This window comes from Tyto alba, unplaced genomic scaffold (genome assembly GCF_018691265.1).
Source record: "Tyto alba isolate M040663 unplaced genomic scaffold, T.alba_DEE_v4.0 Super-Scaffold_13, whole genome shotgun sequence".
NCBI classification, from domain to species: domain Eukaryota; kingdom Metazoa; phylum Chordata; class Aves; order Strigiformes; family Tytonidae; genus Tyto; species Tyto alba.
The window spans coordinates 25135439-25148016 of record NW_024881275.1 but is presented as its reverse complement, the minus strand read 5'-3'; the positions used below and the strand labels follow the sequence as shown (position 1 = coordinate 25148016).

Genomic DNA, 12578 nt, shown 5'->3' with positions numbered 1-12578 from the left:
GCTCTGAGGCCAATTATTGACCTCTGCTATTGGTTTCCTCCACTTCCACCCCTACCCCTTACTGATGGGAATGAAGAGGACACCGCCTGGGCCTCCCTGAATTTGGGTATTGCCCCCAGAGCTCTGTAGTCACTTCATGCAGTTTGGGTTGCCCCTGGCAGTATCAGTGGTATCTACATGGAAGAAAAACAAGTTGTAGCAGTCAGTGAGTTGTACAGGTTTCAACAGTTTCTCTGTAATGTCTTGGATCTTGGCCCTTTGCAGGCAGCAAACCTCTCTAGATGATGGGTCAGGTCATTGAGCAGTTATTTCAGACAACTGTTGGTTAAGATTCCAGGATCTATTTCCTGAATTGCAGTTTCCAGTTTTTGAGTCCATAATCATGGGAGCATGGTTTGAGATAAATGTAAGGTAATAGATGTTAGGGAAATAATCATGTTTGTTACGGACTTTAAAAATTGATATTTTGCAGACCGTAGAAAGTTGCTTGTGAAATTCAGGCTCCATCCATGAGAAAAACTCACAGGAATGTTGGCAATTCCATGAATTGTTGGTTTTTAAACAAATATGTTTTCACCGCTGAAATGTCAAAAGAGTTTATCAGTCTTAAGGTCACTGGTATCTGGTAATTTTATCAAGTATGCACTTAATTTTCTTCAGAAGGTTGCATTTTACAGAAAAATCAGTTCCTCAAGAAAATCTCGTATGAGGCTAATTTCACTGTGATCCTTACCTAGTCCTTTCAAGCTGACCATACAGAATGCACATATCTGCAAATATTGCACCTGTATTTTCCGTTAAGCAATGCTGTTCAAATGTGGAAGCAATCCTGGTGGGACAGTGATGTGACAAGTAAACTAATACAGGCCGTAGATACCTAGTGTATGGACATTGTAGGTCCAGCTGTGGCTCTGCTAGTTCTAGGATTACAGTGGTTTGTATTCCCACCTATCATTATTTACTTCTTTTTGTATTTTAAGCTAAAGGCCTGTGGTGGATTGACCTTGGCTGGCTGCCAGATGCCAACCCAGCCAAGGTCAACCTACTGCAGTCCTTTTTGACACATAACCTGGGGCGTGAGAATGGTGAGATAAAGACGGTAACTGGGAGTGGTAACGGCCAAGACTTAGCTTGGACATTGCCAGAGTGAAATAACTGGCAGATTCTTCTGTTGTAATGAGGTAAAGTGACAAGGGGTAGATTTTTATTGTGTGTGCAAAATTTCCTCTTTTTTCAGTGTTGTTATGTCATTTTGATTTTGATGTGGGAAATTTTTATGGTAAACATAAGTGAAGTTTGTGAAGAGTGCATGATGAATGTATATTTTATTGACTGTTCTTAAATATGTGTTTCACAGAGTGGAGGATGGAAGGTACTGGGTGCAGGTGTCCAGGTGTTGTGGTTTGAGCCCAGAGGGCACCTGAGCACCATGCAGCTGTTCACTTACCCCTTCCCCCTATCAGGAATGGGAAGGAGAAAATGAAGTAAAATGGCTCAGGAATCCATATAATGACAGGGAGAGGTGGCTCACCCACTACTGTCACGCAAAAAAGACTCCTTAGGGGAAGGAAAAAAAAAAATCACTTTATTTCAAATGCTAACAAAAGCAACACTTAACAGACAAGGTGGGACAGTGAGAAGTGCCACCATATCCACAACCACTTTCCCTTTCTTCTTAGGTTCAGCTCTGCTCTTGATCTCTTAACCTCCTTCCTCCCAAGCAGTACAGGAGGCAGGGGATGGGATTTACAGTCAGTTTGCCACTCCTTCCTTCTTGGGAGATGGGGTGAACGCTGCACATTCCTTCCCTGTTCCACCTGGCTCCCCTCTCATTGGAGACGGTCCTTCATGAACCTTCTCTGGCATGAGTCCTCCCCATGAGATGCAGCTGTTCCCATGGTGATCTGGCGTGGGTCACCCACATCACCCAGTCCTCCCAGTGCCAGACTGCTTCTCCCCTCAGAGAGGGAAGTGAGGACTGCTTCTCCCCTCAGAGTCCCAGCTTCCTTTAAGTGCAGCTGCCCGTCCTGGTGTGGGCTCTTCTGCAGGCTTCAGGTTGGCCTCTGCTCCACCATGGACCTCCATGTGTGGCAGGGGGCGGCTCGGCTGTCTCACCACTAGATACGGGGTTCTCTGCTCTGGCACACTTTCCCCCCTTTATTCGTCTTCCTTCCACTGACCTCAATGTTCTTACAGGTGTCTCCCTTATAACTCCTCCTCGCAAGTCCCAACCACACTGCCCTCAGGTTATCTTCTTAACTATGTTCTCACAGAGATGCAGCCACGTTTGCTAATTGGCTTGGCATTGGCCAGAGGTGGGTCCGACTTGGAGTTGGGGGAGCGTTCGAGAAGCTTCTTACAGGGGCCACTGCTGTAGGCCTTTCCTCACTACCAAAAACCCTGCCAGAGAAACCCAGCGCACTAGGTGTTGGCAGCAGAGAGCTCCAGGGATGTGTCTGTGAGGAGAGGCCAGAGCTTCCCCATTCTGGACACAGATGTTCTAGCCATTTCCAATACAGACCCACCACATGACACAGCTGAGCCCTCCATCAGCAAGGGTGATGGCACCTCTGGGAGAATGTGTTTTAGGAAGGGGGAAAACGCCGTGTGGCAGCAAGGTACGAGGGAAAAAAAGAAGGAAGAAGGAAAGAGAGAAGGTGCTCTAGCCATTGGAGCAGGTTAGGGAGACCATCATGGAGCAAGTATTTCCCTGCAGCCTGTGGAGGACCCCATGCTGCAGCAGTTACACATTTTCAGAAGGAACTATGGCCCATAGGGGATCCTACTGGAGGAGTTCCTGAAGGACTGTGGCCTGTGGAGAGGATCCCATGCTTCAGCGGTTCATGAAGGACTGTAGCTTGTGGAAGGAGCCCCATGCTGGAGCAGGCAAAAAGTGTGAGGAGGAAGAAGTGACAGAGGGGAACCATTATGGACTGAGCACAACCCTTATACCCCTGCACTGCTTGGGATAGGAGGACATAGAGGAGTTGGGAATGGGGGGGTGAAGTTGAACCAGGCTAGAAGAGGGTTGGGGAGAAGATGTTTTAGTTTTGTCTTAGTTTCTTGCTATCCAACTCTATTCTAATTGGCAATAATTTAATGTTCCTCAAGTCAGGCCTGTTTTATCTGTGATGGTAATTGGTAAGTGATCTCCGTGTCTTTATTCTGACCCATGGGCTTTTAATCTTATTTCTCCCCCTGTCCCATTGAGTAGGGAGAGTGAGAGAGCACTTGGGTGCATTTTAGCAGCCAGCCAAAGTCAAGGAATCACAAGGCCTTAACTTCTTTAGTCAGATGTTTGTTTCTCATGTCTGTGTTTCTCTAAAGTTTCCTAGCAGAACAGAAAACAGCTTACCATTGGAAAGTTTTAACTCTTGTGGTGTTCAGGTAGTAACTGATTCCTGTAGACTGTTTTTATGGAAGTGGAATGTTTGTTGAAGAAAGTTTGTCATATTCTAACACAGGGTTAGAACTAAACTAAAGTCTAGTTCTAAGATTTTTAAACTACAGTGCTATCAAAAGGGTCGTCCAGATGATAGCTCATAAAGTTTGCCGCCTTTCGTAAAAGCAGACCAGAGCACTAAAAAAAAAAAAAAAAAAAAGTTGGATATGGTAGCATGGTAGCTGTGGAACTGAGGTCTAAACTCACATTAGAAGATTCTCTGAAGCTATCTGCTACTAACTAAGTTTCACAGTAGCTCTAGAGTTGCTTTATTTGCCTGTTATCTTCTTATTTGCATTGACAAGTGAAATATGTCCTTTCTTGTATAATTAGTGTACTGGGCAACAGTGAATTTATAAGGAGCTTTGTTAACAGTTGGCTATAGTTCTGAACATTTTTCCTTGATAGTTTCTTTCAGTCCCTTTTTGTGAATTTGACTTTTGCCTCAATTTCTTTAGTGTTGTCATCCCTTATTACCGCTCAGTTTGTCCTCTTCATCTTCTGCATTCCCCTATTTAGTGTATTGTGCTATTCTGTATAATCCTTTCCCTACACTCCTGCCCTAGTGCCATTGTGAGCTGTCATAATTTTTGTGACTTAAGGCTCTTATTCCTACTGTTTATCTAATCAGTTTCCTTTTCCTCAGAACAGGGCCTGCCAAATGCTCCTCTTCCTGCCAGCTGTGTCTTGGGTGTCCTAGTGTGACTTGAAACTTACTCTCATTTGTCATTTTTCTATTTGACACTTCATCTCTCTCTGTGTAATGAACAATCTGATCCATTTTGATGAAAACAGCTTTGTTTTTTAATAGCAGAATTGTTGTTATGAATTCATGTTTTATACTCCTTTTACTCTTTTTTAGATGTTGGATGTCTATGACATTCTTCCTTTTGATAATCCAGATGGTGGCGTTTGGAAACAAGGATTTGATATCACATACAATGAAAATGAATGGGACAGTGAACCTCTTCAAGTTTTTGTTGTGCCTCACTCACATAATGACCCAGGTAATATTTTGACTGTATTGACTTGGGTATCTAGAGGCTTTTGAATTAAGAAGTATATTGTAATTTCTGTTAAGATGTGGATTTTTTTGAAGCATGCTACTTAATATGTTAGATTTAAGCCTATCAAGGCAGTTAATCAGAAGTATTATCCAAGTGCTATTGACTTCAAGTGTCAACTCTTACAATAAAAGTTGTACATGTACTTATTTATTAACTGGAGTAGAACTTCAGTGTTGATAATTGGAAGGTAATATGGATTTTCTGTGTTCATCCTTGTCCTGGGTTTGAGTGAGTTGCAGGGGTTTTCTTGGTAGCAGGGGAGGGGGCTATAGGGGTGGTGGGCTGTGAGAAGCTTCTTGAAGCTCCCCCAGCACCAAGTCAGACCCGCCTCTGGCCAGGGCTGAGCCAGTCAGCTGCGCCTCTGCAATAACGTATTTAAGAAGGGGCATGGTGAGGAGGAGTTGGACTTGTGCGAAGGAGTTACGGCAGCTGCATGAACACCAAGGTCAGTGGAGGAATGGAGGAAGAAAGGAAAGGGGGGTGGGGGTGAAGAGAGTGCCAGAGCAGAGACCCCCTTGTATCCTGTGGTGAGATGGCAGGGCACCTCCCCTCTGCCACCCATGAGGATCTACAGTGGAGCAGATGCTGATTTATGGCCTGTGAAGTGTTTCACATGGATGACCAAGGTGACTATGCCTGAAGAAGGCCAGGGACTTGTGGGAAAAAGTAGTTCCACTGTTGTAGTTTGGCTCTGGGAGGATTGCAGCATGAGGGAGTGTCCCATTCTGGAGGAGCTCAGGAAGGGCTCAGATCTTGAATCACAAGCATGGTTTATTTGTCCCTTCTCATCACTGGGAGGGAAGGGAGTTGAGTGGCTCTGTGGTGCTCAGTTGCCCTCTGAGCTCAAACCAGGACAATTCTGCTAGTAACCCAGTCAGTTTATTCATTGTTGCATTAAACATGGCCTGTTCTTATTTTGGCTTTTTGGACTGTTATAGATAATTAACCCTCAGCCTGTGCTAAAGAGATGTGCTTTTTGGACAATGACAAATCTGAAGGTTTTACTGTAAGAGTTCCTTTACTGTTTTGTGCACACCCCTGCCCCCAACCTACAGTGGTATAATATAAAGCCTGGATTTAAACTGAAACCTAGGTATGCTTACATAATTTCACTTCTTCCTCCCAGTGGATGTTCACTGTGTAATAAATGGGGAAGTGTCACTTTATTTTGAAATGACTGTAAAACACACCAAAAAGCAGTGAATTTTACTGCTATAGTATACTCTTGGTATATGTACCCTGGCCATGAGAAGCTGGTGAACCTGTTTGTTATTGTGGAAAACCACAATTTCAGTGATTTTAAACTTTACTACTGTGTATCTCTAACAATTTAATTTGTTGTTTTAAGTACTGTGGATCTGAGTGAAGAAAGATACAATAGTTTGAGCATAAGTGACTTTTATTTGTATGTATCTTGCATTTTCAAACAAAATAATTACTGGAATTTGGAGGGACTGTATTGTCCAGTCACAACAGCTACAATAACACAGTATAGATACAGTAAAAATATTCAGGGAAAATAACCGTATAAACTTTGATCTACCTTTTTGTAGAACTATCCTTTCTACTGAAAACTTTCCTAGAAGGAAGCCACATTCTGTACAGTCATTTAAAGAGTATGAAACCTTCCTAATGGAATGTGCAGAACTTCTAATTCTCTTGGTTCTTATTAGAAGGGGGTATAGAATTTGACCCTTTCCTTTCTTTCTGCTGAAGCTAGTAGGATCATGTCCTAATTGGGGGAGGATGATTGACATCCTGCTGGAGGCCACTTGCTTAGTGTCACATCTGTACTGTGATCATTTTATCTGGATTGAACAAATACCCCTTGCACAGTGCTGAGGTAGCTCTACAGGAGCATGAGGCTCGGGAGCTGTTGGGGAATGTACTGCGGAAAGCTGAGAAGAGCTTTGCAAAAAACTTTGCTGGTGTCCATTCAAGTCTTGAGGTTTAGTAGGGGCTCAGTGTTCTGGCACTGTTTTTTTTTTATTTTTTTTTCCCCCTCTACATGTTCTAGTAATTTTGGTTTTATCTGTTTTGGTTTTTTTTTTTTGTTTTTTTTTTTTTTGTTTTTTTTTTTTTTAAAAAAAAATGTTTTTATTTTACTTACATTCCTAGTGTAACTGTCTTCCAAAGGAGAATATAGTGGACTGATTTCCTCTGTGATACCAGGCCTGTCTTGTTAATACTCCATGAAGAATTGACCAATTTCAGTTGCCATTCTGAAGGACTCTTTGGAGTTAACCTTTAGCTTTCTGACATCCAGCTTTCTACTTTCTTCTTCACATCTAGATTTCTGTCTTGTCTCCTATAATCAGCTGTGGTAGATTTTCACAGTCAACACCTTTTGTATCTGACAAACTTTGGTGTTGGGTGCCTTCATCTACTGTTTGGTTCATCCTGTAGCACCAGTTCTGCTTACCAGAAGTAACCAACTGAGCATGTGTATTCTAAGAAGTTTGAGTTTTGAAGGTACTGGACCTCTTCTCAGATCAAGATTATTTTGGTAGATGATGACATCAGTCACTGCAATTTACACTCTCGCTGTATACCAAGCAAGGCATACAGTTGTGCTCTAGATCCTGCTCTACAACCAGAGGTAGCCTCATCAACGCTTTTTCTTGATTAACTTTTTGTGTTATTAATCATGGAATTTCATGTACTTTCTCACTAGGAATTTTCTACTTACCTGGGAAGTATGTCTGCAATGTTTCTGTCTATTCCTTAATTTTACATCTGAATTATGTCTCTTCGTGCATTTGAGAGCTCCATTTAATGAAGTTTAATCTGTTTCTATTTTGCCTACTCCAGCACTGCTCTGTCCCTCTTCTAAATATAGGGGTATTGGCTATAATGAGTTTAGCTTCAGAGATTGATTTTTACTAGCATTCAGGTATCTGTCTTGGAGGGAGTCACTTATTAAATCTGCAGTAAGGTACTTGTTCTTCCAGCTGTTTCAAAGTAAGTCCTCTCTGTGTCTACGCCTTCAATAATAAGGTCTAAAGAATTCTGTGAAATCGTGAGAGCTGTCTCATCTTCGTTGCAACTTTTTTCCTGCATAAGTTACTCCCAAGGACTTGCCTGAAGTCTTAATGGTGATGTTATTCACCTTTGACAGCTGTCTTTCTTACTGGTGTCTAGTTTTGGTTTCTAAAGTCTTCCTTCTTAATATCTAAGGTATTCGCTTTACTATAAAATTGTATCTGTCCTTCCACCAGCAGCAACTAAAATCAACAAATATGCATCTCCTCATGCATACAGTCTAAGTATCTCCCAGCTTCTTTAGGCTTCTCAGTTGATATCAAGTAGAATTAAACTGAGATATAATCCTGGTAAGTGTAAACTGTTCTATCACCAAAGGTGATCATGCAAGACTGCTTATTGTTTGTTTTTACAAAGAGTGTTATCATGGAAATCTCCTGACTTGGTGCTGCTTTCAGTAAGGACGTTTCTATGGAATTGTCTGCAGTATGAAACTGCACGTTAATAAGCACTTGAAAAAAAGAAAAAATATCTGTAACAGGGTATTGAAATCTGTTGTATAGCTAATGGTTACATTATTCCTTTCCCACAGAGGATTAAAAGTCATGGTGCAAAGGAAATGCCTTCTGGCAAAAAGGCTTAAGGCATAATGAATCTATAGTGCAACAACGTACATGATAAATATTTACCAAGAAGTGGGGACAATAAAGATATAACTATATTAGCTGAAGAAGCTTTAAATTCTCATTACATTTTATGTCTTCCTGTCTGAGGCTACTTTCTCTTTAACTTTTCACATAACCAGTTAGGCTAGTGAGAATCTGTAGCTCAAAGGCAAAGAAACTGCCTTGAAACAGAATCCATAAGGAAGGGACTCGTCTTATGTTTCAAGTTCTGTTTTGGGTGATAACTTAAATGCTGATGCTCTGGAACACTTCGTGTTGCTAAATTCTGCTGAATCTGAGTTAACTGTTTTAATGTGAATTCAGCCAGGTTGTACAAACTTGGGGTATCCAAGCTTCTCCCTTCAGCAGCTAATATATTTACCTGTTCTTGGGAAGTCAGGTATGACAGTGGGTCTCCTCACACTTTTGATCGGTGTCAGGTATAATTGTCTTTTAGTTGCTGGCAGATATGAGTGCCCCAGTAGCACGTCTGATAAGGGGGGGACTCACCCAGTGCAGATTAATCTGAGGCCATGGAGATATGTTCAGTTTCCAAATAGCTATGGTGGGTGAGGTTATAGCCTTCACAGATGGGTGACATTTCTTTCTGGAGCAGATTAATGAATGATTGTATAACCTGCTGTGCTGGCAGGGCGCTTAAGTTAGCTCTCATGTGCTTCAACAGCAATTTCATGTGACTGCCTAAAGTGGATTAGGCAGCTGAACTCTAGAGGGGAGAACCCTGCTCAGGGACCATAGTGTTGTCAACCAGCACAACAGGACTTAAAAGACAATATTCAGAAATGACCCGAGGGGTCGAAAGATACCTCTAGCATTTATTGCTCTCTTGGCAGTGATGATTTTGGTAATGTCTTCATATTAAATTATTGAAGAATTGAGACTTGTGAGCTTTGTAATATATGTGTGTGCCAGATCAGAATATTTTATTGCTGAATGTGGTTGTTTATAGATCCAGTACAAGCAGCAATTAAGTGGAATTGAATGAGACTAAAACCGATCTTCCCTCCCCAGCTCCATACCCCACCGCTCCCCTTCTAATTTCTACCTAGAGTAAAAATGAATGTGAAAGTATATGTGGACATATGCCAGGTCTAAATACTACTTTTTAACACTTCATTAATTATCTATAACATTAGTAACTTTATCTTACTACCACTCACATTAACCTCTTTTTATTATTTAAGACAGTATCCATTTCTCAGGAGGAAATCTGTATAGCCCTATGAAGTTAATTGCAGTGTTAAGATAAAAGAAAAGTTAAGCATAAAAGTTTGATGCTCTTAACACTCCATGGAGTTTTAGGTTTGTTTTCTGTTGACCATATCTGGATATGGTTTTCATGTAACTACTTAGTTTTCTTGACAGGTTTGGAACACAGATTATTTAGACTGTTGTCTGACTCACCAAAATGTAAGGAACAGGTTAGTATAGAGCAGAAGCAGAAAAGAGAAAATGCTAGTTGAATGACATCTGAAAACTTCACCTATAAAATTTTCAGACTGTAAGTTGAGAGTTCACTGATTAGTATGTTTATGTTGTGTTTTATTAGGAAGATAAATAGAAAATGGCACCACTGTTTGTCTAGAACTTGTTTTCCTTTTTGTAAACAGCAACAGTATGAAGTCTTTTCTAAAAAAGAACAGTGAAGGCTGTGTAAAGACTATAAAATATACATTGAATGGTGAACGCATGATTTTTTTATTGTAGAGGAAGATGACATCTAGGAATAAAATGGAAAATTGGGAAGCTCACAAGTTTTTCTTGACATGCTGAATTACAGCAATATGAATTTTATTCCTGGCTCACTTCTCAGTATTTCTGTGGTTGTATATGAGGTGGTAGGAGACTTTTAGTTAGATTTTTTTTTTTTTTTTCCCCCCAAAGGAAGGAAAAAGAAAAAACTGAGGGCAGTTCCGTTGAAAATTGACAGGACTGTTACAGAGAGCACACTTTTAATTCTTGATCAGTAGAAATTTTCTTCCCGTGTATGTTAAGAGGGCAGTGGATTTGATTTCTACAAAGCAGAAATAGACCTTAAATTGTGTAAGCTTAACACATAAGAAGTCTAATTATAAGATTTGAAGTACCTCATGAGTCATGACAGACTTTGCTTTTGATGAAATGTGCAATCATTTGAGTTTTTATCTGTGCTTATGAAATTAAATGTAATAAATACTAAATTATTTGTGTGGTCCATTGAGCAGAGATCTTTTACAAGTTAAAGTATGCCATTGGAAAAGTAAACTGTCATACCTTTTTAATATTGGTGTCTCTGCTTCTACCTAAATGAGTTAATTTTGGAGAATATTTTTTGGGAAAAAGAGGCTCGTCTATTTATCTTCATCTGAATCAGAATAAATGCTTCAACCCATGGATGTTCCGGGTGGTGTTCTGTCATACTCTTGTTTATACTTGTCCTGAGCTGAGTGAGTGTGGGGTTTTTTGGTAGCAGGGGAGGGGGCTATAGGGGTGGCCCCCTGTGAGAAGCTTCTCGAAGTTCCCCCAGCTCCACCTCTGCTCCAAAACTGAGCCCATCAGCTGTGCCTCTGCATTAACGTATTTAAGAATGGATGTGGTGACAAGCAGTTGGACTTGTGAGGAGGAGTTGCAGCAGTTGCATGAACACCAAGGTCAGTAGAGGAACGGAGGAAGAAAGGTGTGTGGGGGGAGAGTGTGCCGGAGCAGAGACCCCCCTGTATCCTGTGGTGAGATGGCAGGGCGGCCCCCCCCCCCCGCCATCCATGAAGATCTACAGTGGAGCAGACATTGATTTATGGCCTGTGTTTTTCGCCTGGTTAATCAAGGTGCTGTGCCCGAAGAAGGCCGTGGTCTTGTGGGAAAAGGCAGCCCCGCTGCTGTAACTCAGCACTGGGAGGATTGCAGCATGTGGGGGTGTCCCACGCCGGAGCAGCTCGGGAAGGGCTGCAGCTGTGGGAGGGAATCCAGTTGGAGAAAGTTGGTGACCCACGATGGAGCAGTATGGGGAACGCTGCGGCCCATGGGAGGAACTCATACTGGAGAAAGTCTGTGGAGGACTGTCTCCTGTGAGAGGGGGACCACGATAGAGCAGGGGGAAGAAGTTCTAGAAGCTCCCCCCACCAAAGATGGAAGAAGCGGCAGCACTGACTGCACCCCCCATTCCCTGCCCCTGCGCTACTGGGGGAGGAGGTAGAGATATCAGGAGCAGAACTGAGCCCGGGAAGAAGAGAGGGGTGGGGGAATGTGTTCTCAAGATGTGGCAATGCTTCTTACTGTCCTAATCTGTTAAGTGTTGATAGTGTCTGTAATACATGTATGTTCTTTTTTTCTTCCCATAACAAGTCTGCCTTTTGCTCATGACTATAAAGGGTGATTTTTATTTTCCCCATCCCAGTCCTATCTCAAACCCCAAGCCTGGCTCTCTGTCCCTTCTTATTGCTGGAATAGAAGGGGGAGAGAGTGGCTGAGTGGTGTTAGGCTGCCAACCAGGCTCAAACCACGACAATACTGTGCCAAACAGAAAAATAAAAAACAATCTTAGACTGCTGTTAGTTTTAATTTTGAGATAGCCTTACCTGAGAGACATCATGTTTCTCAAGTTTTCTTTCACAGTCTTGACAAATGAGCCATTCATCTTTATTAAAAAGATACTTCTTTTTGGTGAAATTAACACTGAAGTTTTGTCAGAAGCATGTAAAATATTAACTTGTATATCTGCTCTGTTTAGTTCTGACATCATAAAATGATGATGCAAGATTTCTGATTTAAAAATTGATGTGTATATTCTATACCTTAAAATCAAGGAATTTTTTTTTAATTGCTGAATCTACAAAGGATCTAATCCTACATTCTTTCCATGTCTAATTATACATAGTAAAATGTAAGTTAAAATTTAGCTTTTGTATTTATTTTTAGCATTTGCATTATTGTCAGTATTGTGTGCCTGTCTAAGATCAGTTAAAAATATACACCGTGCTTAAGTTCCCCAAAGCACTGATAACAGCTACATGTCCATACAATTTTTTATTGTTTTTAAGAAAAACTTCTACCATTACATCATCACGTGTTATGTGGAGCATGGTTATAATTAAGTACCAAAACATTGTATTTTAGTTTATGATTTTTTTACTTTCTTTGCTATAAAAACAGTTACTTAATTGTGTCTTCTTCCAGGATCTAGTTAGCTTTGAATTAAACATAACTATAAAAAAAAAAGTGTAAGTTTTTTACTAACCCAAGTCAACATTTTAAAAATCCAAGAACTGAAGTTCCACCAATTTTATTGTAAAGAGATTGCTTTTATTTTCTGGAAAGCTGTATAATGCTAGCTGAAATTTAGTGGCTTTATTTAATTCTGACATAAAATTAATAAATTACTCAAGTTTTTTAGGTTGCAGAAAGCAGCACTGATGTGTGAATTTT

The 12578-nt window shown here is 41.0% G+C and overlaps 1 protein-coding gene across 2 annotated transcripts in view; it reads left to right on the top strand.

Annotated features, from left to right (window-relative positions):
• Positions 1–12578, top strand: part of MAN2A1 (mannosidase alpha class 2A member 1) — a 123740-nt gene that overhangs the window by 20443 nt on the left and 90719 nt on the right. For both annotated transcript variants that reach the window (XM_042787793.1, XM_032984041.2), the window contains exon 3: positions 4305–4449. In XM_042787793.1, coding sequence (XP_042643727.1) covers positions 4305–4449 — 145 coding nt within the window. The remainder of the gene's footprint in view (positions 1–4304; positions 4450–12578) is intronic.